The sequence below is a fragment of the Echinococcus granulosus genome (genome assembly GCF_000524195.1).
Source record: "Echinococcus granulosus chromosome Unknown EG_S00025, whole genome shotgun sequence".
Taxonomy (NCBI): Eukaryota; Metazoa; Platyhelminthes; class Cestoda; order Cyclophyllidea; family Taeniidae; genus Echinococcus; species Echinococcus granulosus.
The window spans coordinates 972,273-998,840 of record NW_020170405.1 but is presented as its reverse complement, the minus strand read 5'-3'; the positions used below and the strand labels follow the sequence as shown (position 1 = coordinate 998,840).

At 42.2% G+C, this 26,568-nt stretch overlaps 4 protein-coding genes across 4 annotated transcripts; 3 read left to right on the top strand and 1 right to left on the bottom strand. All coding sequences in view use genetic code 11, as the record gives it.

Moving 5' to 3' along the window:
- Window positions 1–39: 39 nt before the first annotated feature.
- EGR_04245 (hypothetical protein) lies at window positions 40–859 on the bottom strand (the record flags this gene model as incomplete). The annotated part of the gene is made up of 3 exons (XM_024493494.1): window positions 40–288; window positions 666–763; window positions 793–859. The coding sequence occupies 3 exons, from the start codon at window positions 857–859 to the stop codon at window positions 40–42; spliced, it is 414 nt and encodes a 137-aa protein (XP_024352195.1).
- Window positions 860–1,095: 236 nt separating this feature from the next.
- On the top strand, window positions 1,096–2,670 carry EGR_04244 (ADP-ribosylation factor interacting protein; the record flags this gene model as incomplete). Its single annotated transcript, XM_024493493.1, has 2 exons — window positions 1,096–1,174; window positions 2,390–2,670. 2 exons carry the CDS (start codon window positions 1,096–1,098, stop codon window positions 2,668–2,670), a joined length of 360 nt encoding a protein of 119 aa, XP_024352194.1.
- Window positions 2,671–8,060: 5,390 nt separating this feature from the next.
- EGR_04243 (Arfaptin-1) lies at window positions 8,061–11,075 on the top strand (the record flags this gene model as incomplete). The annotated part of the gene is made up of 3 exons (XM_024493492.1): window positions 8,061–8,235; window positions 9,509–9,879; window positions 10,824–11,075. 3 exons carry the CDS (start codon window positions 8,061–8,063, stop codon window positions 11,073–11,075), a joined length of 798 nt encoding a protein of 265 aa, XP_024352193.1.
- Window positions 11,076–12,404: 1,329 nt separating this feature from the next.
- On the top strand, window positions 12,405–25,807 carry EGR_04242 (Protein DPCD; the record flags this gene model as incomplete). The annotated part of the gene is made up of 10 exons (XM_024493491.1): window positions 12,405–12,491; window positions 12,524–12,657; window positions 12,697–12,799; window positions 12,837–12,937; window positions 14,984–16,271; window positions 17,532–18,855; window positions 20,404–20,694; window positions 21,423–21,612; window positions 22,990–23,060; window positions 24,720–25,807. The coding sequence occupies 10 exons, from the start codon at window positions 12,405–12,407 to the stop codon at window positions 25,805–25,807; spliced, it is 4,677 nt and encodes a 1,558-aa protein (XP_024352192.1).
- Window positions 25,808–26,568: the final 761 nt, after the last annotated feature.

The window sequence follows — 26,568 nt, the reverse complement described above, 5'->3', positions numbered from 1 at the left end:
GGAGTTTGGAAAATCACAGATGGAAACTACTCAAATGCTTCACAAAGTGGTGCCCCTCTTATCATCCGCATTAGAGACGCAATCAAGCTCCTCAATTTTCGGACGTTTGGAGGGCCGCAGTTTTTCTGGGTCGGGCAGCCTTTCGTTAGTGGACGTTTCCTCGATGTCCGAGGCGTCAGAAGACGATGTGGTGCTACTACTACTACTCCCACTACTTCCCGAGGCAGTGTCGACGGGCAATACTAAGCCAAAATTGCTCTCGTCGAATCCTTTGGGAATGAAGAGATCCTAAGAAAAAAAATATTCAAAGCATACACATATATGCATTTGCATGCATTGCACACGCGCATGTACCCACAACGACGACAAGGTTGTTGTTAGTTTTGATATTCTAGCGACTGAAAAAGACAGCATCAAAACAACACCATGCGCATAGTTATAAGAGACCCCTAGATAAAAAATTAACAGTGGAAACTAAGTATTGCGTGAAGGCAACAAAAGAACAAGGCGTGGCACTTCCATTAACGAAGCATTCAATCCCGACGTAAATTAGAAATTTTGACCCATGGTATTCGAGAGTAGTATACAAAGTATTCTAGCCAACGCCTCCATTCACAGTTGTTGGATTATTCATACTTTATCAAGATAATTCCACTTTTACCTACTAATTCAATATATTGCTGAGTATCATCCGGATTTTCGAAATCCTTGGGTGCTTCACTGGACTCAGCTGCTTGTAGGAAACTTTGCACACGATTAATGACTAAAAGAGTGACATATTCAAATATTTACGAAGTCGTGTGTTTTCCTTATTGGGAGGTGGTTCTTTCTTGAGGAACTTCAAATCCTGCAATCTCATTCACCTGCCAACCAACTTAATAATTGCGCTACTGCACGGGTGACCTTAATTGGCAATTTCTCCTAAGAAGTGTGACTTTTGTAGTGCCATTCGTAATAGTGGGCCTAATAAATTTTTTTACTCATTTTGCAAAAAATTTAATACCCATTTTTAGTCAATCGCTGATCTTACTAACACTTTGTACATTGATCTATCATGGCAAGGCTTCACTTCGGCCCAAATTCCCAACATTTGAAATGCCGATTGTCGGTGGTGCTTCGGTGGATTCCGCAGACTCGGATCTGCGAAATGATGTGCAGACAAATAATGATATCAGTATGTTGTTTTGTTTTACTTACAGTGCTTTCTGGCACTTGCTGTTGCGTATGTTGGCCTGTTATTAGATGTATGTATAGTATTAATAATGTATGGTGAATCCGGTTCATCGTGTTTGTGTTCATGTATTGAGTACTCGACCGCTTTGGTATACTGGCATAATGCGAGAAGAATGAATTATATTTTTTTGGGCTTTGGGGGCCGCTTTACTAGAAATGTTGGAGTGTATTGCAAATTGATGCAATATTTACTGTGAACATGTAGATTTTTTATTTGTCTATATATGAATTTATAAATTGAGCAATGCTTTATGAGTACTATGTCGCACCTTTCACCACTTTGGGAGGACTCTTCAAATAAATGGAAAATTAATATTATGCTTGACGAGACACGGTGGGGCAGTCAGTGAAGGCGGCAGTGTAAATTATTAAAACTCGAAATTTCACGAACTAGTGCTCTTAAATTAACTTAGCCCCGTTTTTATAACTTTTGCTAAGAATGTCTGTTCGGTTTCTTAATCTGATCTAAAAGCCATATTAACAATGTTCTGCTACTTGACATTTAGCATTTGTCTTCTTATTCGTAGGCTGGGAGTTCCAACATCTAACCTCACTCATTTAGATTCATACTGAATGTATTCCATTAACTGCATTTTTTGCGTTCATTACTTTGTTATCAGTACTAATTTTACTTGCTCATAAGAAATTAGTTTGAGAATTCATTAAACACCTTCCACTTAGCATACATACTGATAAGGTGATGGTACTTGGCTTATTTCTCAAGGAAAAAATAGAAAAATGCATGTAGAATTTATTCATCTTGTCGTGCACATATAGGCCGAGAATGCGTATTTTAGTAACCTTTGTCGAATAATTGAGTATTCATCACACGAATATTCCTTTTTTGTCAACATCTGGCAAAAGGTCATTTAATTGAGTCTCTGTTTATGAAGTACTTTCAAGGAAACCGCAAATTAGTTTATACTTACTTCGTAAGCGATCGTTTTGAAACTAGTAGGACAGAATATGCTTCAAGAAGGCTGGTTTCAAAGCGCTAGCTAACCCTACGTATGTTTGGAGCTCAATTGTATCGGAAATTTCTCTTGCTTACTTGTTTCGAACTCTACATTGAATTGACACCATGTTCTAAGGCAAACTTTACAGGTGCTTGACTTGAGGAACGCTGTGGTACTCAAGGCTTGCGCTTTCGTTATAGTGAATGCGCCTACGAGGAGTCAGAAGGGCTTTGGGAATAATGGCTCTCTAGATTTGCCTGGAAAGATTGAGAACTTTAAGGCGTGGAGCTCTACGGCCATGAGGTGCACGAAACAGGCGATTGAGGAGAAGTTGGGTACCACCTCACCCACCCGCGATCCCGAAACCCAGGCTAAAATTGAGGAGATCAAGCAAGTATCTCTTTGTACCATTCTGCGCCTCTGCATCCCGATTAATTCTCCTATTTGTTTGAAAGGCAGGATGACCCATCTGCAGGATTAGTCGTCGTGAGCTTACTTATCCAATTCGTGGTCCTATGTCTTTAAGGAGTGTGCTCATATTTATTGGCAGTATTTGTCAAGGGCACACTCATTCCGCAATAATGTGGATGGACATTTTTTCCTGTATTTACGTAAAGATAGCTCTATTGGACTGGTTTTGGAATGGTGTTGCTGTTATGGTGAGATCAGTGTTCTGAGGAATTACTTTTTTGTACTTTTGTTCGAATTTCGCTCCTGAGGAGAGTTGATAGAGAACATGGTTTATTGTGCCGACTTATTTAATTCCTAAGTCACCTTTCTCCTAATACCCTTACAATTCCAGTGCTTCTGTGTTTAAATCTATTTGCTTTTTTTATTTATAACGAACTCGATTAGCACAGCATACAATTAGTTTTTAGGCTTTTTTTCCCAGTGCTAAAATCAGCTGACTTTCTTGTGATTCAAATGCTCCCCTTGCATGCTGTTGGTAAGCCTGTTTTCGTGAGCCTTTCTCATGCCTTGAATACTAGACTTGTGTTGCCAAGGTAACCATTGGTCACTGTCTTATTTACGAAATACTATCAAAAATACCCCATGTTAGCATCAAATTTTAAATTTTGCATTGTCTAACGTAATTCTGGTATTTTGACGCAGAAGCAGAACTCTTTTATTCTGTTTTAAGTTCTCTTATCAGACAAGAAAGTCATCTATCTACCTGTTTGTCCATCTAATTTAATCTATCACGAATAAGCGGTTACGTTGATTCTCCCGGTTCATCTGGTTCATGTGTTGCCTCACCAAACTGGCGTAAAAGTGCAACGCTACTGTTTTGGTTTATTTGTCAGGCAAAAGGGCTGTTAAGAATTTTGACCTACTAGGTAGGAACAGTGTTATGAACTGTCTGAACGCCTTTAAGCGAAAAGTAGGTTTTAGTGACATTGGTGTCTCCTCCATCTCAGCCGGAAATGTCGGCCAATCAAGCGAACACTTGTAAGAATTATTATAGGCTGTGTTGTCAGTTGGTGTTCCCATCACCGCTACTTGTGGATTCGTTGGACACAACGGTGGTACTTGGATTAGTACTTGTTTGAAACTCTTCACAGTAGTAAAAGTAAAGCAGAGTTTATTTTCTATGATTTCTGACTAATTTTATGCACATACAACTGGGGAAAATGTTCCCGCGTTCGTTTTAAAAGTGTGTTTTAGTACGTTCATCTTTTATCAGTCCTATCTTTACTCGTGCATCGTCAAAGAAAAGCGGGGGTTGAATAAGTATGCATAGCAAGTAAATCGGCTTTGGCTAGGCATCCATTCTTCATAAGTCACCTGATTTAGGATTAGGCAATGTTGATATTTAACTTAAAAGCCTCATTTTCTTGAAACGGTTAACCAGCTATCAGTAATTCTAACACCTTGGGCTGTCGACACGATATCATTTTATGGTTCGATTTTCATATGAAAGTGAAGGAGTTTAAGTATTTTTAGTTCTCTTTGCAATTACACTAATCATAGCATTTTCCTCGTTACAGCTAGAAAAAGCTTAATGTTTTTGAAAAACTTCTCTATGACATAAGATAATGGTCTCTTCTATCTATGTGAGCTGGATTCTTGTACATGAATCCCATTTCTCGTCAGTTCAGGGATGGTTTTGAAGGAATGGTGGTTTAATACTATAGCAGATGATTAGACAAAGTGATGCTTCGTTTCACTGTTTGAATTTACGGCCACGTATTTACTCAGAACGATCTTTAGGTTGATTTTAACAAACGGTTTTTACCCATGATAGTCTGGTCATAATTCTTACAACCTGCTTAACTTCTGCCCTTTTGTGTTCTGCCAATGCCTAATCACTTATTGTAACGATGGCAAATGCTTTCTTGAATTGTTGGTACCGTTGTCTATGAGCACCAGAAAAGGACAAAATAGATGAATAAACACCTTAACTGTAATGTCAAGGCTGTTCTGAAAGATGATCACCCTTGCACTCTGAAGTCCTTATTTTCTTGGCGCTCTTGATTGGGATCGTGACGGTATCCACGCCCACGTATGCATAGCAGTGAAATGCTTATTGCAAGAGGATTGGGTGTAATAGCGTTCAAACTTTCATGACTTCCTTATCGTTTTCTTTATTCTCGGTCCAGGCCAAGCTCTCGAAGACCGGTTTTCAATTAAACTACATGTGAACTCTGCTTGCTTTGATTCAGATCTTAGTTGTGTTACGCTAAAGGTGTGGACTTTGTCATTTTTTATGGACAGCTTACCCCAAAATTTATTTTGGAAGTATGGAACGCACTTGGTTTAAAACTTGTTTACAACTGTTTCAAAAACAGGAATATTAATACACATGAGCCAGGTATTCTCAGCTTAATAGCATGTTTCAGACACACATAGGGCACTACTGGTCTGCATCGGAATGACTGGAAATGGCAATTATGGCTTGGTCTTAACCGCAAGTTTTGATGCACTTTAATGATTCTTTTTATCGCATCAACTCGCACAAATGCACAGTTATTCTTAGGCCATGTTCATATGATCTGTCGCAATTCATTGAAGAAAAAATGGATATGGCAGCTACCCTATTTCTTCACCTTACATTTCCTGGACCCTTTGTCGCTTTCCTTCCAAAATCAAACTTCTAAACTCATAAACCATGGTTCATATCTTGGCGGCACAAATTTGTCTTTTTGGAGTGTCTATAGCTCACGCAAGTAGATTGGCAAAGACTTAGCTTCCTGCACCAACTGTTATTAATGCCTTTTGACTTTGCGTGCTACTAAACATGCTTTGCCTCGGTTTTAGTGCCAATGCCGTGGTAGAACTGATTAGGCTATTTATGTATGGTTGATTTCAGTTGTCCACAAAAGTCTTTTTTGTTCGGATGGGGGAGGATATCGCGGTTATCATCCGTGTGCCGACTAAATTGTTATCAGATTGGCCAAAAACTTGCTGTCCGCATTTATTATCCAAGCGAATAACTGAAGTCCGGGGTTTATGCGCAGTATTCTCGGATTATCCACTTTTATGTGGCAGGATTCTCTTAAGCAAAAGGCCCTAACTTCTCCCCAGAGTCAGATCCTTTAAGGCACTTCTTTGAAAACAATGCGTTTGGCATAAATAAACTAGTGGAAATTCGTGGATTTGTTCCCTTTTTACATCGTAATCTGATGATCTTTTCTTATGTTTAATCACAATAACAGAACTAGCTGTCAAAGTACGATCTGTGTACTTTAAAGGCTAGATGCATTAACTTGCACTCAATTTTTTGTCAATGGGTTGGCTAGATTCTTTAGCTGTGTATGTCATTTCCCGTATTCATTTTGTTGATTTACTTTTGACGTATTTCATTAGATCACACTTCGAATGCACACCCATTTGTTAAATTTTCCATTTATCTTCTTTCCCATTCACATGAACCCCATTTAGCCCGCAACTTTGGTGTGCTATTTCCGATTTCTGATTTAGTTCTGTATGATCAGGAACCATCTACGCGGTTTAAAATGAATCGCTATGCCGTGCTCATAGCGCCTGACAGGCGAAATAATGCGAGTGGAACGCAAGGTTATTTCTTTTTAACCCCCCATTGTGGTCTTGTACATATTTCACCTCACTTTTTAATTGCATTTCCAGCTCGGCGAATGAAATTAGCCCTCGCTTAGAAACTAATAGATTGAAAATGAATCAGAAACTTGTATTTTAACCAAATAACCCCAAGACACATCATGCTTTGAATATTTTTTTTTATACTGTAACAACGATTGTCCTTCAAAGGATTTGTCAGACCTCTGGTATAATTATAAGCTGAAAACGTATGTCTTTGGGGTCACTTACCGTGTGATAAAGCAGTCTAACGCTGTCGTGGGTGAATGTTAAATTAGGCATGATAGTTAAGTAAAACAGAGGCCAATCAATGAGAAATAAGAAAAGGGTATGATGAAATTGTAAGGGGTTAATGTTTGCGCAACTTAGGTCTAATCAGGCCTTGATCAAGAGTGGGATGCGGCACTGTTGAGAGAGGTGATTGGTCAGAATCAGCATAGTTGGTCCGCCACGAGTTCGGAGATTTCTCTTCCACTAGGCACATTTGAATTTACTCTTTGGGAATCGAACAAGGCGCTCCGATTCATATAGTTTACTAGAATGTGACCGACGTTTAAGTTGATGGGAACGGTCCCGTTGTCTGTCACCTTCATCTTTAACCAGATTTAAGTAACCTTACTTCTCTTCACTGTAGTGTTTAATAAAGGTGCAGACCCACCGGAAAGCATCACTTTCATTCTCAAACCTGTGCAATTATCCGGAGCTACATTTCATATCTTTTAGATAATAATGTATGCATATCTCTTCAAAAATAGCCTCATTAGTTGTCATATAAGTTCTGATAAGTCTATATTCTACTCTATCGTTTACCTTCCTTCGTAAATTTAGTCTCATATCCCACCAATTTTGTAATTAAAACACACTTAACCGTTCTGCCTCGCTTGATTCATTCCCATTACAAATCACTGTTAACAATGCTTTTTAGAGCTTTGGAATTCGCCTTCGAAGGATTTACAAGGTTTTCGGAAAAAAGACGTTGCTAGGTGTTGTGCCGGATGAATGCAGAACTTGAGGAAATTGTACTGTAATTGGAAATCACAGAAAATCACTAATGTATTTGTGCTAAGTAACACATGAGTCAAAGTTATGGAAATTGTTTAGAGGACGCACAAATATTGAAGTTGTACAAGTCGAAAGAGGTAATGGCAAATGAGCTGCGGTTACACCTTTGAAAAATACATTTTTCGGCACCTCATGTGCGTGAGATTAATACGAGGCATTCCTCTTATCTTTCCGCTAAAGTAATAATGAAAATTCACTCCAACGGCTTATGGAGTTTCACGAAAGCAAATATGAAGCGTTTTGGGGAATTGAAAAAGTTACTTTGGTAGGGCTGCGCCGTAATGGGAGAGTGGGGAAAAGCTGACTTGGTAAAATCGAATCAATTCTTTATTAAAACTGTCGCGGTTCTTGATTGTAAGGACATACCGGTTTTCCACCTGAGGGCTTAGATCAACTTTATCTCGGGCCGTAATTTGAAAATATCAAACTACTAACTAGTATTTCAATTTAATGCTGCGTTTAACTCGCAAGATTGTTTTATAATCCTGGATCTAAAGCTACCAGCTCTCACGATTTGTTGATATTGAAGTCACTTTCTTGATCTTGTTGTCAATCGAAATGACTAAAAATAGCTTTGATGTTTCTCATTTTATCACTAATTATGTTGGTATGAGTTTGAAACGAATTTCATTATGTGGTTTTGAAAACTGACGTAGGAACTAGAAGGAGTTCTCAACGCCATTTGCATTGATTTTGCTAACTTTTCTGCCCTGCTATGTTGTGCAAAGGCGGATTCAGGCGAAGTACCAGGAGATGAGCGCCTCGGTGAAAAAGATGATAGGGCAGATGAACGCAATGACTGGACTGGAGCAGTCCCTCTCCTCGCAGTTCACCATAGCGGCCCAGCAACAGCCCGAGTTGGATTCTGAGTTCATGCACAACTCTGCAATCCAACGCGTCGTCGCTGCCTCCACTGCCAGCTACGTCAGTGAGTTCTTATTATTCATAATCTGAAAATACAATACTTGACGTAAGCGTAGGCGATTACCCTTAATGAGATCTTTCGTTTCCCCTCACAACCACATGCATAGACAGACTAGACCCACCTTTGACGGAATCTAAGCGATCTTAAGGAGTTTAAAAATAGGGTAGGACGCATATTTACGGAACGCTTAATTACGGGTGCCCCAAACTTGTAATTTTTCCATTATGATATTTCCTTGACGAAGGTTTAAGTCTAATATCTAAAACAGCTACGAGAGCACTATTGCGCCCGAGTTGCTCCTAAGGACAAGAAGTTATGGCTGTTAGAAGGTGGATTTATTGTAAACACACGAACGGTCAGAGAGACTAGTAACTCAAAAATGCGTAAGATGAGTGGTTGGAGGCCGTGAAAGTCTACGCATTCTATTGTACTACTGGAATGTCTTTCTTTTACATAGTTCTCTTCTTTTGTGCATCGTTCTTGGCGCGCCCCACGATCACTCAATATACAAGTTACTTTTACCACGAGGTGGGGGCAAGGGTTGCAAGGTTAATTCTCATCACAGCTTAAGGATATGAGAATTCAGCTGTTATTGTGCATTTTGTGTGCATTGATGACTACCTCTTACGCCCTGGCCGGGAACCTCATTTGCCTTGTTTCACTGAGGGCTAGATGATGTTTTACGGCAAGCGCACTTCCTGTGCCGATTGTTTTTAGCGAGAGCATTTACTCAAGTGCAGAACTATTTAATAAAATGCACGTTATGAGGTAACTTTACAGACTTGTATTTCCCCTCTGTTCTCCCTTTTACCTAACTGCCTATTTGGGGCATTATCAGCTTCTTGCACCCTAGGGATCTGATCTTCATACGGCTTTCTTGATTCGATATTTTCATTTAAACAGCTCTTTACTATTTTAATTTGTTCAAATTCTAGTCCCGTTATCGATCTCTGTAGGGTTTGAGATTGGGGTAGTTAAAAGTCTATGCGGTTTCGATAGACCTTCCATTGTGAGTCTGTAGATTCAGCCAATGAAGGTAGATAATTATCCCTGACTTTTAACCGTCGAATATAACCACTGAAATTGACAGAGGTTAGGGTTATTTTGAAGTGGGTTTTCTTGACGTGGTCACCAATGCGTAAAGAAGGACTGAAATACTTGTAGCTTACATGGCAGAAACACACCCATACCTTCGCATGTAAGATGAATTTTGCGAGACTGTGAAGGTTCAGACAGTCAACTGTACAGCTAAAATTCGTTTTGCAATGGTCTCAAGGTGCTCTGGAGTTGTTTTGCGACGGTTTGGACACATTCTGCAAGAAGACGGTACCCGACACCTTGACCACGATTCGGCAGCTGGAACACGCACGTCTCGTTTACGACACATACCGTAATGAGCTTGAGCGCATGGAGAGTAAAGCGGGCAGAATAGCGACGCAGCAGGGGAGCACGGGAGGTGATGTGGCAAATCCCGTCTCCACCGATGCCGCCGGTTCAGACACTCCCTCCACGCCCGCGTCCGCGTCCACTCCTCAGCAGGAAATAAACGTCCAGCAGCTACGACAGAAATTTGCTACGGGTCGGGAGAATTATCTTGCGCTAAGGGCCGACACCGATATGAAGATGAAACTTTTGCATGAGAATCGGGTAGGTAGTCCTTTGGCACTGATACTACCTCTGGAACTTTATAACGGTCGCTCTGTAAATTCTGGATTAGTAGGGGTTCAATTGTTTTCAATCAAAATGGTTTGATGCGCTGTTTTTTATTGACATCTGACAACTGCAAGGATCCACGTCTAATCATTACCTTCAGTTTCCGCTTTTGCTTTTTGACATCTAATTGAACAATTCAAATGTATGCGACTGTCTTCGCAACAGGATTATCGCTACCAAAGGTGCTGACATTTCTGCATCGAAAAATGTTTGCTGGAGTAATGCGAAGCATTCAAGAAAGGACGTCGAAAATGAAGCCACTGGCCCCAGTCGATGCGAGTGACTGTGCACAAGTTAAAGTTTTTCGCAGTTTTTACGATTTATTCTTCCAAAAATTATTTCTATTTCCTTACTGCCCCACATTCATTTAAAGTGGCTTTAAATATGGACAACATCCTCAATCACACTCGTCTTGTTACCTCAAGATTTTTTGCCAGGAGTTAGCAATAAACAATTTCTTTTTAACGTTTTTTACCTTTTAGGCTGAAATATTTTGAGTTTAACGGTTTCAGATGGTCAATCGTGTTAGTAAAAGAGAAAACTACTGCAAACCCTAAGTTGGTTTCTGTAAAAACGACTTTTGAAAATTCTTTAAGACGAGAAAAAAGGCTGTAGTAGAAGGTATCTCAGCTAGGTTTTAAATTTCTTCAAGTACTCTATCTTATGAATCAAAATCACTGGTCTTCTTTTATTTTGAAGCGTTAGAAGGAAAACTTATACGTGAATTTAAGGTTCACAAATATCTTGAATAGTTTACTTTTACGTTTGGGATAGATGTTTAGCCTACCAAGCGTACGCAGTCACGCTCAAGCCAAATTTCGCGATATAAATTGCGGTGTAGGCGATTCATGACAGTCGTTCATTTGTATGTTCTGTAGGCCCGCGTGCTACGGAAGCATCTGCAGGCACTGCAAGCTGCAACGCTTTCTTACTTTGCCAATGGCTATCGGGACTTGGAATTAACGTTGAAGACTTTATCTGAGCGCAATGCTTTAACCAATTTCTCTCCTCTAAACCAGCCTGCTTCCTCTTTTCTGGAGGTTGAAAGCCCTTCCACAGATCAGAAACCAGCTTACTTCCCACCGGAAAACGGCGACGCGGAACACCATCAGCGCGACGTCTTTGACTAACGAAATCGCCCTCGTGTTATCCCGTTCTTTCGTATTTTTTTGCCTCGCGTCTTTTGCATGCCCAGTTCTCAATTACACTCTCTCCACTAATTCCCATGCATTTATTTCCACACTGCTGGTGTTAAGGTCGGTGCGTAATCCGGTCCAATTTAACATCACGTCTCGTGTGCTTCTCGGTGACGTCTGAGTATTTGGGTCCCAGATGGGCTTGTAGTTGTCCCAGAACGGTTTGTGGCACCATGACTGGGTCCGTAGCAGGAATAAGGTTCATGTTGGGGGGTCTCAGTGTGAATTTTGTGGGCTCGTGTAGCCGAGTCCTGACAGCGTTGAGGGTCTGAATGTACCCGTTGATAAAGACTCTACATTCGTTGGAATCTTTTTAATTCGGTGTACTTTAAATTCCTAGGCTGGAGGATGCTATGATTCCCAAATATTCTCTAAATTCGTTGCGATGCGCGCCAGTGCGGAAGGACTGGAAGGTAGTAGGCTCTGGCCATAGAGGCTGGGAGTCATATAGGTTTTTAGAATTTGAAAAGTGTCCTACTAATGACCATTTTGTTAATACCAGAACAGCCTACACAACTAGAAAGTGCCACTTGAGCTCAGTGGGGCTGCTTAATATTTGAAAATATTTTCGCAGAATCTATTGCAAATATTCTTTGAAAGCGTTTCTGATTCATTAACAAAGTTTTTGTACAAATTGCTTTATATCCTATTTTTTAAAGTCAAGGTCAAATGCAATCGTGTTCATTCGCTATGGCAACATCCGCATGGCTAAATTCGGTTAAAGAAGCAAAGAAAACTATTCTTGTACAAGATGGTAGTTGTTCTATAATATCATCTATCCCTGAGTTCTTCATATCACCAATTTACATCAGATTTCATGGGTCTAAATCTGTAAAGCTGACAATGGTATGGACTTACATATACGCTTTAATGAATAAAATGCACAGTTCTAATTGATAACACTGTAACCTTATTGTATTGTTTTTCATTGATTTTATGTCTTACTTCCGGAATCAGATTATGGTTTTTGCAATCCAGTGCAATGGTCCTAAGTTATTTTGTGTAAATTTTTGGATATGGAACCACATTCTCATTCATCAGCGTTAATAACCTATGTGTAAGCGGATTAATTTGTTACTAGTTTATAATATGGCATATAGTATTGAATTTCTTTATATGTAGGCCGTACAAAAGTCCATTATAGTTTCCCAGATGGCAAGGAACTAGTTGAACAGTACGACAACGTGGAAGGCATAATCACAGGTGTCCCGCTTTGTGGTAAACTCGTTTATTTTCGTAGAGCGTAAGTGGAGGATGCCCACAATGCTGGGTGGCGAAGGCTCGTGGAATTACGAAATCGGACAGGGAACCGAAATTGATGCTGTAGAGTTAAGGGAATCAAATATCAACGTATTTTCTTAATTGCATTGCACAGCTTTTAGCCTCTATTTTGTCGCCGTGATACTAAGCGGGCCTTTCAATGGAGGATACGTAATTTGCCATATCCAATCAGTACGTATCTACTCTCCATTGAAGATGCTAATACAACTATTGTGCTCCGGACAACAAACAAGAAGTGCCCCCTTTTTCTCAGTTAGCATATTCGTCATCTTAGATATTACAAACGCTTTACTATTCCTGATCTTGAACGACTAGGTGTTAGGCTGGATTCGTCACTGCTTTCCAAAACTCACTCGAGTAACACTCTTGTCATTTCGGTACGAGTTCGACTGATAACGCTAACCGTCTGCTTAGTACATGAAACCGGAGATTTACCTACAATATGAAAAAGAACTTAAGAAGGAACTTGCCAAGACAAAACCCATTTCCGGCGGTGATGTCCCTTGTGTTTCGATGTGAATAATACTTCTTTACATTGATTTATATTGATACTCTGCCATTGTTACCAATTCTGGTTGTTGTTGTACAAATGAAATTGGTACAGCTTTTTATGTTTGTTTATTATTTTGTGGACTAGTTGTCACTCAGAAAAATGAAGCACGCCAGTACATTATTTCGTTATTAAAGTTATATTCGATTTCTACTTGCCCAGACTTGAACTGCCTTACTAGCCTATCTTTCTGTTTCTTTGGGTTTCGTTTGTAGTCTTTAGACCTACCAGACTCTGATAATACGATCCACGAATGATTTGATTATCTCCAATGTGCTGTAATTGGTGTACCTGCTGCATATCACACTGAAAACTTCGAAGGGGGATTACACCTTCGTACAGTTGATATAGATGCGAACTGTGGTTCCTACAAAGCTGGAAGTTTAATCAAGCGTGACCGGGTCTACTTTTCAAATAAATTTAAGGGAATGCTGTGCGGTTGGTGCTGCTAGTCTTTCTAGTGGACTGTGAGGCTGGCGCTTGGGTGCCCATTCCTGCTAGAGATCCCACAATCTTTCTCAAGTAGCTATCAATTGGGGACGTATGAGCTAGTGCATGTGGCAGCAGACAGCCAACATGGAATTTTTACGCTGTTGGCTTGAGAAATAATTGCTACCTATGCTCCAACTAAGTAGAAACCACTTGTTGATGCGCGTTTTTGTAGATCGGCGTAAAATGCGTGGCCTGCTATTAAGTTGAAGTTCAAATCAACCGGTTAAATGTTTGAAGAGCAGTTGTGTTTTAGCACGTGCAGCATACGTTACTAATTCAAGGAAATGCTGCCAGAGTGCAATACTGCAAGCTACAAAAGTCGTCAACTTCCGTGGATAAATAATTAAGGTAATGTGGACAGAGTTAACATTTCCCATTTGCTAATAGTCAAGAAAACAAAATTTGTTTTAAGTGGGTTAGGTATAATTTAATATAATTGTTCACCATGTAATTTTTAATAGGATTCACTTTTGAGGCAAAGCAGTCATCAAATTGCTTCTGCCTTTTATCAAAGTAGAGGTGGAAATTTTTCAGAGCAATAGCCTCTTGAGGTAAGACAATTAAAGCGCAAACCATCTACCGCCAAGTGACATTCATCCTGAGATTTGAAACTGCATTATCACATAAATTGACACCCCTTATGTGTCTCATCTAAGCGATTTCTCTACTAATCAGAAATTGTGGAGACCTGCATTGAGGTACTCTTGCTTAGTCGGGAAGTAACTCGCATTCTTAGGTTGAAATAAAGGCGCCTTAAGAACCGCCTCCATAGCCCACGCACAGATACATAGAATAGGGTAAAATTTGAACTCTCAATGTTGTCACATTTTAGAATTCAAACTAGAACCCCTCCAGGTGGATTTTACGAAGCGGATATGATGTCAAGATTCTAAAATCACCAATCTGCGAAAGAAGGAACGTGAACGGGGTATATCATCATTAGATACGCGAATTATACCCCACTTTTTAAAGTGATCCACGATTTTAGACGAATAGTGGCCAAAACTTGTTGGTAGCACAATCTTGATAGAAAATTAATAAGAAAAAGTTGCGTGGTATCCTCATTTACGACAGAGACTCAACTATCTACAGAAGTCTTCACTACAAAAATAAATGGATGATCTGATACCAAGTCAGAGTAATTGACTCTGAGGAAAATCTGTGAAACGAGTGACACGAAAATAAATGTGGTACTTCAAGTTGCGTTTAAAAGTAATCAGGCATTGCGTGTTACCAAATAATAGTCGTTTTAAGGGGCATTTAACAGCTGACAAACTGCTAAATTTGGACAATGCCGTATTTGCTTGCTGCACCTTGACGTCGAGTTAGTCATCGAGTTGCCATTGGCCCACGGACAAAGCTAAAACCGCCATTGGTCAAGCATTTGCCAATAGTATTGTCGGAGGCAGGGAATGCGCAAATAGTGTGACAGTGCGGTGACGCGCGACATACCACATTGTCACTTGGCGACGGTGTGCCTGTGCACTTGTTGATGGTCGGTTATGATGCTTCCACCCAGCCTCATCGTGTTCCTCTTCACCCTTACTCATCCCGCCGCCTCTTCTTGGTGGTTTCCACCCAATTCCGCTACCTCAGAGGATCAACGGCAGTCCTTCCGAACGGTCAACTTCCCCAAACTGCAAGAGCGTCTCCTTGCTCAATTTACTGACCAGTTGCAGTCAAAGGCCAATGGTAACAGTCTTGATGCGTCCCACTTTCAGTGGACCAGCGTTACCATGTTTCGTGAGTCCAAATCTTCCATATCCTGGCTGATTATCGCCGGGACTTCCCCCAAACAGAACCACACTGGAACCGCCTTTATACATAACTTCGGCGCAGTGTTTGGATGTCAGGTTGATGTAATCCCTAGTAGTCCAGGTGGATTTGACATTTCTACCTGTGAGATCCTTGGTTTAGACACTGGGACACCAAACTCAAACCACTCCGACGCTGGACTTCTAGGCAAAGGCCTCCAGAGCTTGCAACTGCCCACCGGTGGAGTTGTTGTTTTCTGTGATCCTCTCTGGCATTCTAGCCAAGGCACCCAGTCTCCCGGCGGCATGTGTAGCGTTCTTGAACGCATCAACGGGGCCTGGTGGTCTGTTGACACGGTGAAGTTCTGCTCCTCCGCTGGTCGTACGCAGCCGTGCGCTGGTGGCTTCTCCATCGACCTTCGGCTCTCCGGGGATGGCACAAATGCCCAGCTTCTCGCAGGGTTCCCCTACGCCCAGTCCACTGGTCGAGTTCGCATCGTTGACGGTCTCTTAAGACACGCACAACAGCACGTATATGACATTGAGTCAAAGGAGGTGGCGTTTGGCGCGTCAGTTGCGTGGTCACCACACTTCTCCGGTCACGGCGACGCACTGGCCATCGTGGGTTCGCCCTCAACCAGTGTCCAAGGCTTCCGAGCGAGCAGTTTGGTGGAGGATTTTGAAACGGAGGAGTTAAAGATGACCGGCGACACCTTTGGTGGCCTTGGGTTTTCGGTGGATACGAGTCTCGTCGGCGCTGGCATGGTGGTTTTCGCTGGAGCCCCATTTGAGGAAGTGGAGAAGGTGGGCCCGAACACGGGACGGATGTATGCACAGTTCAGGAACACCGATGGCGTATACAACTTCAGCCTTGAGGGCTCCCGACCCGATGAGATGTTCGGCTACGCCATCGCCCGGATTGGTGACATTGACGGGGACGGGATTGGCGAAGTGGCGATTTCCGCACCAGCAATCGGTGCCGAGAATGTCACTGGTCGCGTCTACATCCACCGCGTTTTGCCAAATTTCCGACTTGAAAGCGATCCCCTTCAGGTAGATAGCATTACTGCCCAGCTTTCGAATGTAGTCAACATTTGCATAGTTTGGGTTGACTTTAGGGGATTCCTAGTAATTTGGGTTACATCTATAAAAGGCTATACTGTTGGCGTTTTTATCCTACCGCAGTATTCGTAACCGTCTAGCGCGGGTGTGTGCACCGTCATGCGTAAGTAAATGCCGCTTTGACAGTGTCGTCTGCTGTTTTCATGTATCTCAAAGTTGTGCATCATGAATTCCTGCTAGCCGGTTAGGCAGCTTACAAACTGTGGAATCATCATAATTCGTTGGCAACATTAATGAATGTGCTGTTTTTCTGGCTAAAGTTGTAATCAAGATTTTCCGGTTTGGCAGTACGCTCATATTAAGACCTCAAAACCGGTGACTTCGCAATCCCTCTGTAGACAGAGGCATTCACACTGGCATTTCAAGGTCGGTTTACAAGTAAGGCACAACAGTAGCTGTACACGACCTGCAAGTTCGTTTCTGGATGACTTCAATAGTTGAAACACTGTACAGATTGCTTTTCCTGGGTGTTGTCGAACATTACTTTTTGAGTTCCTAAATGGCAAAGGTTTTTAAACCTTAAAAGCATCCTGACGAATTGAATCCCACCCATTTTCAATAATACTAGCCTTTTCCCATCTCCAAGACAGTTTTGGAAGTGATGCCTATTTTTAACAGTTTTTTAGTGTAAATTATTTGTCTTGTCTAGCTGGATGTGTTTTTGACGTTTATTTGCAATACCTAGAACTAGTTGTTTAGGAGAACGCTTGTCCCAGTGTTAAGTGCGAGTGATTTGACAACTGATATTCTATAAGTTCTAAATAAATCGTAAAACATTGAAAGGACACTGGGGTATTGCTCGCGTTTGCTATGTAGGGAACCCAAGTGGATGCTTTCACGCGCTAGCGTTCTATTTTGGTGTGAAAAAGGATGGGATCTGTGGGTCATGGAGTAGCAACCTCCCTTTAAACATGTGGAACTGTTGCGCAGGAATTGTGCATAAGTTAAAACAGGAAGTGTGTTTTCGATTATGGATATTTTAGGACTAAAGCATATTTAATCGCCATTTTAAGCAATAGAGTTGGTATTGCGAACCTGGTTTTACATCTTGTATTACCTAGAACAATTCTGTTCATGTCTATTTTTACAGTGGTTCACCGTTAATTTTAGTAGATGGCCGAACAATTGTGGTAGTAAAATAACATTGAAGTTTGATAGATGCAAAGTATACTGAAGTTACTTCTATTGCAGATATTGGAGGCACCTCCGCATGTGGTCGGCTTCGGCATATCGTTGAGTAGAAGCATCGACATTGACTCTGACGGTGGACCGGAAATGGCTGTGACAACTCTAGACCCCAAAGTGCCCGTTCTGATATACTCTCTGCCCCGGCGTCTTCGAGCAAAATGTGCTTTTAGAGCTCATCCCCTTGTGACTTCCACGTCTGTTCGGAAGGGCGACCTTGTGACACTCAAGATTACCATCAACTTCATCGATCCCGTTAATGACAAACCGTTTCCTGCTCCCGCTAGTTTCCAGAGCCGCTCACACCAAATCAACCCCGATGTCCTCTGGCTGCAGCGCTACGATTATCTCAACGGCCATCCAAATCAGAGTGATTTCTTGACAGAACTTCTTTTGGGCAGAGAATCCTTCAGACTGGACCCGAGCCAGCCGAGATTCACCCTCGAGGAAATATCCGACACTCGAGTTAGTGACAATGGAATTGTCATCTTAAAGGCCAAGCTTCTGGTTCAGGAGGATGCTAGGTACATGGACCTGGACACTGTGCCCCTCCATGTGGCTTTTCGTTCGATTCTAGCCGATCCTCAATGCAATCAGTACACTCGGTTGTGCCCAAAGATCGCCCAGCCCTCGATAGACTGGTCTGATTGCATCTGGAAGATGCCTCCTCCAGCGTATCTTTGTCCGCCGCATCCCAAGTGTAGCGCCGATTTGCAGGTCTCCATAAATGGTGGTGGTAAATCTCATATACCCGTGCAGTTCGGACGTCGGGAGGACGCTAATCAGACTATGATGTTTGTGCTACGAAACAACGGACCTACAAAATCGGAGGGAGTGCGTGTGCTGTTGCGCACAATCGGATGGCCGAAGAATGCCTCTCGGCCGGGATTGCGCATCCTCGTAAACAGTGTGCATTTGAGGGATGCCGCTACGGGCGCATTTCTAGCTTCAAATGACCGGTCGACAGGTCGGTGGTCGGTCAGTCTGCCAAGCAACGGGGCGGCTGCACTGATCACCGCCCAACAGGGAACAGTACTTTACCCAGATCAGGAGTTAACCATTACCGTGGACATTTTCCTGGCTGGTCTGGCACCAAAGCGCTACGAAGAAGAGGGGGAGATCATTGAGAAAGGAAAGGAGGAGGATAAGCATAGATTACCGAGTCCAGGAATTCTGGCCAATGTATCTGCCGCTGTTGGGGACCCAAGTGGAGAGACAAATATTGCCACTGGGATCTTTGATGTGATCTACAAGCCTCAGCTGAGGATCAATCCTGGGGCCGCGCCACCTGCCCTAGTAGACGCGCGAAAGGCGCCACCACATCTCAGCGGTGAGCTTTAAACTATCAGCCTACAGTAAACTCACACTTAAAACCTTCGAATATTTAGGAGAATCTAGGAGACTTAGTGCAATCTTTTCGGAGTACAAAGCGTATTCTAGCAGAGTAAAAAGTTCCATTAGAATGTTTGTTGTACTGCAAATGATGGATGGATGCAAGTTCCAAAATCTGGATGTCCTCTTGGATGGTTTTGCTTAGGAATGTCTACAACTTGAACTCTGATAAGCGTGGGCTCTGAACCAAATAATTGGGAACGCCATTTAGCATTGCATCTTTGCTGTCAGTAAATCGCATGGTTAAACTTATATGATAATTACGTTACTTTGGAATGCAATTTCAAAGGAAATAGCTTAAACGTGTTTATGTTTGTGCTAAACTTAAATTACGGTCAATCACGTTTACTCTAGATCTTCAATAAGGCAATTTTGAGAGCTGATTTAGGAAGAGGTATTAGTGGATTTTTAATTTGATCTGAAGAAGTTCACCGTTTCCTTGAATCAACCATCTCTCAATCGTGTTAATTTAGTGTAATATTCATTAGTTCCCACTGATTATGCCAAATTATGCCTTCCGAGAGTCATGAAAACGAGTCGTGTTTTTACTATGGGATCGATCATGTTCAATGAATTTCTAGCCTTCCGTGCAAAATAGGAAAATCATAGTGAGCAGAATCGTAGTTTACAGAAGAAGTAGGGGTCAGTACCGCTAATGCGTTTTCCATAACAAGTCCTGTCATGTATCAGCTCCCTATATTCATGATATCGCCTCAAGATTGCGATCTGCATCCGGTCCTGCCGTTCACGTGGAACAGGTGTGGTCGACGAGCTTCTACGCTACCGGCTCCTTATATTACTCAGACTGTAAAACCAGTCCAGCGTGAACACGCGTATATGGAGAGATTGACCCTTATGCCCATTTTGGAATTTGTAAAAAATGTAGATCAGGAATGGACATGTCAGTGGAAATGTATTTGACACAAAAAATTTCCTTTTTCCTTTGTGTGTGCAAAATTGGTGAGAAATTCTATCATTCCTCTTTGTGTGGCGGAATTGTTTACATTGTCCATTTGGCTGTGGTGCATCCGATATGTTTATAGCAAACGTGGTGGGGGGAGACTTGATTCCACGCCTTTGGTCCTTCCAAAACGTCGTTGCGTTTGGTGTGTCTGATGCCGTCCTTGGTTTTTGATTGCTTGAATGAAGCCGTCTATGTGACAAGCTTTGTGCTTGTGTTGGCTCCTGTTATTACTGCTTGTTCTTCACAAAGTCGATGTTACTAATGCACGAATAAATTTGCTGATAGCGGTTAAACTGATTTCTCCTCGAGACTGATCTGGGAGCCGTATGTGCGTGTGCAAACAGGTTGGTGTCTCTCGATCAGAATAATTTAAGTGCCAGTATCAGTGTGAGATATTTACAGTCCAAATAAACACTGAGAGATGCAGATTTAAATATATCCTAAAAAAGTGGACAAATCGTTTATTAACAAAAACGGGTCATTTTGCCCTTTCTCAGCGGCATATTTATTTTATCCTTGCAGCTGCCACCAGGATAGTACTAGGGAACGAGGTGGGTCCACAGCTTGAGCACATATTTTTGGTAGAAAATTTCGGATCGGTGGACCTTCACGACATAGCCTTCCAGTTGGACATTCCTGTCCGCACCAATGAGGGGGACACGCTGCTTTACCTGGCCGACAAGGCTCGACTTCTGGACGGCAGCACCTCTGGCAAGTTGCATCCTCTCTTATCCTGCTCCTACAACTTTTTTACCTATTCTGACCCAACCGTTTGGCGCCACTGGAGGCTAGCAGTGTTAACGATGTGGTTGTGTTGAGGTCGTCACTCGATTAGCCGAATTTCTAACTTGATGTTCCCTGGACTCGCCAACTATAAGGCAGCTGTTTGTGGAGTTTTTGGTGTTGTTACCTAGCTTCGTAACAATTTGTCGTTACGTAAATGGGACGTTAAAGTCACGAAGTAATAAGTTTTAGCATGATTAGTCATAATGAAGGTCATAAAACGGATTTTTTTTGTCAAGTTTGCTGAACTCAGTGCTTTATCCTTTTGCGCAGTAAATTATGATGAAAGAAACCAATTCTTCTAATGTGAGTGGCTGTAATTAAGATGCACTCATAACTTCAGTAAAATAAATTTCTATTTACTATTTCCCATAAATTTAGGTCTATTTTGACTACGCTTTGCGGCATCTTTTTATTACCTTCCCACCCCACTTAAATTCATGGCAATCCTTCGGTAAAGTGCACCAAGCTAGATCATTTATGGATTTGATGTTGAACAGCCATCCCTCGTGGTTAAGGATTAGCGCATTATATGTGCGAAAATGTATTTGTACTATCAAACAGTCTAAGTGTATTGATGGCTACATAATTAAGCCATCAATTATGCTGTTCCTAGAAGGTTGTATTGATTGCGCTTCTGAGACCTTTTGCGGAACGGCTGGACTCCAATGGGACTCTAGTAACCAAAGTTGAGCATTTAATCCGCTTACTGAAAATAGAAGTATTTTTTATCCTTACGTCTTTTTTATTACTACCAGACTATGCATGGGTCAATACACTGCCGAAAATGGTGTCCGCAAACGGAAGTGAGGTCGGTTTTTGTGAGATTGACGACGAATTTGTCAACCCTCTCAACCTCACAATTCGGGAAGCTGGATCTGAAAGCAAGTTGCCCCTTTATGGATATGAACGTCTTTTTTTATTGGAGATCATATTTAAGCCGTTGAGGTGAGCCGGAAACATCGGAGACTTTAATGTGCAGATTAAAATAGGCTCTAAATCATAAGTGGCTTTAAATTCTAGGGTTTACAGGGTTACGGCATCACAGACTCAACCTCTAACCTGTGGAAAAAATGCAAGTTGCGAGTGCTGCGGCATGCCACTTCGCAAAGAAGTGTATTTTTCCCAAATACCTTTTGGCCATTCCCTAATGCAGCCCAACTTGGATGTTGGGAGGGAATTTCTACATGGTTTATAAATAAAGTGGTAGACTTTGAACGGGTAGTTTTAAGTGGCTTCTAAAAAATGCGCATTCCTCACCCAAACATCTTGAATTTTCGAGTACTGAGTAGTTGTGTATATTTGCAAGCAAAAATGTTTCTAAGCACATCTCCTGTAAAATCCTTGATCAACATTCCCACATGAAAGTGGGCTTACCAAACTTCGTCATTAGTGATCGCTGTGCCAATGGTCTCGATCAGGGTTATATTGCTGTCGGCGACTGAAAATGCGTTATATTTTTAATCAAAATGACCAGCAAAATCCACTTTACCTACCTTTTCTCACATCTTTAACTGAAATATGGTGTTGGAAGCTAGAGATTGTACGAAGTATTCATAACAGCTGGTCCAAGGATGAGCTTAAATTCGACTGTCTTTTGACTTCCAGAGGCAAAATCACCGCTGAGAAAATCTCACCACTTCCATTGACAACGCTTAAGTGCTGCTCCTAGGGCTCAGACGTAATGCCTTAATGTGATTCTTCATAATCGTAACAATGGCTCCTGAGAAATGTTGCCGATTGTTTGTGGGATTACTTAACTGCCTAAATTCAATGCATGATTATGATAGTGGTTGAATTTTTATGGTAGTAATGGTCCCAATTCTAGTATTTTAGGCTATGCTCTTTTGTCTCTCGGTTTTTTTCCTTTCTTCTATCAAAGGGCGCAAGGATATGGTTTTAATCCCTCACAAATGATTTCGTAGCCTACATTAGAAGCACGCCACCTCTCTATATCATGTTTCAATCATTAAAAGAAGCTTTGTTGTACCTAGATCAGGAAAGCTACGATTGCACACGGAATCAAATCACAAAGTCATCTAATGCGCACCATTATGTTGGCAGCTTAACAAGCATTTGCGAAACTGTGTCCCACACGCGAAGGGATCATTGGGCCAGAGGTTGGTGTTGTGAGTTCTGCGAGTCGGCCTGGGCGGGACGACAACAACTACGCCCCTCCCCAATCATTCACCCACGCCTTGGTTGGCATTGTTCGTGTGACTCATCCGAATGGGGGCTAAAACCCAACCCTCCGCCCACCACTACCTATGACAGGTTCAGACTTAGGGTACTTATTTCGTCTTATTCTCCTGCCCACCGCAATAGATTCATTCGCCGTTGTTCGTCCATTTGGTTAATACCGCTACCTCCCGACCTACTTCTCATTAATTACCCAGGTAATATAACGGAGCTACAATTAGTGATTTTACTAGTTCAATTGACAGTAAACAAATTAATGAAGCTTTTTTGTACACAGCATGCTAGACCTCCCCCTCCCTCTAAAAGTAAGATCTTAAGCCTTATTGTGAGGCAAACACTGAAGTAGGATTTTACCAGACGTGTTTGTGCATATTGCAGAAAGTACGGAACACTTTCATCTGGCATAAAGCAGGCTGTTTGCCAAAATACACGCAGTATGTGACTATTAGCACGCATGGCGTCCTATAAGTTTGTTTATCTCTCCCACAGTGTCCTGTAAACGTTAGCTAATATACTGCTCTTTCCAGGCACCTCTTATCTAATATTAGCTTTACTGCCATTCTGAATCGACCTATTCAATGGAAAGTATTACAATTTTCCTGTTAGCTTGACTACTTTTATCAAGCAATAAGCATAAAGTACCTTAGCCGAATTTTCAGACAACGGGAATTGAAGCCAAGTTACAAGGCCTTCATGGGTGTGTATGGAGAAGAAGTAGAGCATAAAATTTTTCTTAAAACAACTTCACGACATGAGTCATCGAGAGCGCTTCTATCCCTGCCCCACTTAAGGCTTCTGACTGTCTTGCATGTCTCGCGGTGGCAGCTGTTTAGGCCTCGAATACGTACACATACACAAAGACGCTGTTTTCTCATCATCAATACAAGCCACCCGGTTTGTGAGTGGATGGTCAGTCAAGAATTAAGTGTGAAGTGTTTTACCCTCTAAATAATGCACCTTCAACCAACCGTTCACTAAGTGAGCACCTTTAATATCCCAGGAGTAATTCAACCCTTCCGCATAGATTCAATCTGTGGCTCTATGTGCTCTTGCTGAGCCGATCCATGAATATTAACACCTCGTTCTCTAAAAAAGTGGTTTAGAACCGTACCTTACTGTTTATGTAAGGTTGCAGTGGATCGCTTTAGCTATGTGTGGGCGTTTCTGGACCCCTGTGATCTTTACGTATGATGACGCTATGACCAAGCGGGCGAGCGACCTTTGGTCCACCGGCTGTGCATCCCATCCACAAGAGGTTATTTACAGGAGGATCACACTTCGATGATGCGGGTATTCCTCTTACACCTCTTCAAACCGTTGTCGCAAGTTATTAGTTCCTGTTCTGGTGAGAATTTTGCGACGTCTTATTGATCCGCACACTTGCTTTTGTCCAGATCCACTAATTTAGCCAACACAAGGGATGTGCTCATAAATGATGGTTGGCTATTATACAACGGAAGCAGACGAATGCATAAAATCCAGCCCGTACCATCAATGTTAAAAAGGTCGACTAATATTTACTACGATTCACCTAATCTGTAGTTATAAACAGAATGAGTTGATGAGCTGCACCTACCGATTTTGTTCTAACATGCTCCATCTTCAGATGTAAGAGGACTTTGACTTTCTGGGCCAACAAGATCAATAGCAGTTACCATTACTTTCAAGAGAACAACTGGTAAACTCAAAATGCGATGTTTAAGTTCGACTTAAAATCTAGCATTTTTAGGCTTGGAATTCGTTAATTGGTGTGAACTGTTGACGCGGTCAAATTCAATCACATTGACTTCACGGCGAACATTTCCCCACTTGTGTATTTCGCGAATTTAATGGGAATCTGTCAAACTTTGTTTTAGAATCCCCACACTCCAGTCTACCGACAAGCCGTCGTCGAAGATCAGTAGAAGAAGACAAGGAAGCCCTGACACCTGGTCGAGTGACTGTCATATATCCTTTTGGTGATAATCGCGCGGACGTTTACTTTAAGCGGTCAGGCCAGCGACAATCCACCATCTCATGCACCGTTGCCGACTCACAGTCCACCGATCTCCGTCAAAGTGACCTTGATTTCACGGTCATTTGTGCCAGGGTCACATGTCACCTGAACAAGTTACTACGTGCTGACACGGTACGCGTGAGTCTGACTGGATGGCTGTGGACTCCCACCTTCTTCAAGCACCAGCTTCCAGATGTCAAGTTTGTGAGCAGACTTAGCCTGATGGACTGGGGTGAACCACCTCAAATCCTTCGTTCCTACCCGTCTGCTCGTCTGGACTTTCCCGACGATCCACCTGCGTACGAACTACCACAAGCGGTAGTGTTTCGCGGCGTCACGGGAAAGTACCTCGCACGCATTCCCCTTTGGCCAATCATCGTGGGTGTTGTTCTAGGCAGCATACTGCTCTTCAGTCTGATCGCCTCTCTCTACTGTTGTGGCTTTTTCCGCCGAAGGCAAAGGACGAAAGAGGCTAGGCGAAAGTCAATGATGGCAGCTGCTGCTGTGAAAGGTAGACCATCTGCCCACGCAACTGACAATCATCCGGCGGCTTTTCTGCTGGACAAGGGAACGAACGCAAAAGGTGTCCCGTCGAATAGAAGGAATGCGGACATTTACTCAGCAAACCCGATGCATGCTGGAAGTCCTGATTTGCTCTACGCCCCCGAGCCTCAACCGCCAACGCCACCACCGCCAGAGAGCCCAAATGGAGGCAATCGGGATTCTGAATGGATGCAAGAAGATCCAAAAATGGAGAGTGTGCAGGAGACACAAGAAAAAGTCGACCAGCTGGAGACTGAGCAAGTGTCGGAAGTCAAGAACAACGACCGTGACCCTCGTGACCGTTCGCCTTCGTCGAGTTCCGGTCTGCCAGACTGGCTAATGAGTGAACTAAAGGAGAACGAAGCCAAAACCAAAAAATCCAAATCCTCCAAGAGTAATTCCTAATCCATGCTACCGTTGTTTTGTACATCCACTGACGCTCGCCACTCTGCTTACTCCTTCTTCCCTTTATGCTTCCTTGCATTATTAGCTCCTGTTGTCGAGACTGAAGCGCCTTGTCCAATCACATTTTTTTATAAAATAACTTTTGAACCCCATGTGACTTCGATACTATTTTCATACGCTCTTATGTGACCCACACATCCGAGCTGCGAAGACGTGGCACGAATGTTGGTTGCTATTTATAGTGGGAACAATGCGTAGTGTTTGGCAGGAGTCGTCATTCTAAATTTATGGGAAGGCAGGAGTTTGGTGCCATAAGGGATTTCATCCTTGTCTTCTACAAGCGTGCTGCTGATATGTGATAATGCGGATTTGGAGATGAGGCGAGCGAAGATAAGTTAATTTAACCGAAACTCTTATTAGGATCCGTATCGATCACTGTTACGACAATGCCAATGGTGCTAGTTGCCAAATGTCGGCGTTGGTAATGTAGGTCACATCTGGGTGTGGTTTGTGTGTGTGTTCGTAGATCCGTTCAAGTCGAAACCCTTGTCAAAAGAAGCAATATCAGTAATTAAGGCACAGTTTTTTCAGTTTTCCGTTTGTGTGGACCTTGAGTCGGTAAACAAAACCTTAATACGGGTGAAACCATCAGTTCATGAATTTATAAGGGTGAGGTCAGTCTTGCATAACCAATGAAAGATTCCTTTACTGCTAATGTTTGTGCAAGTAAACATTAGTTCCATAAAAAGTTCGGTTTTAAC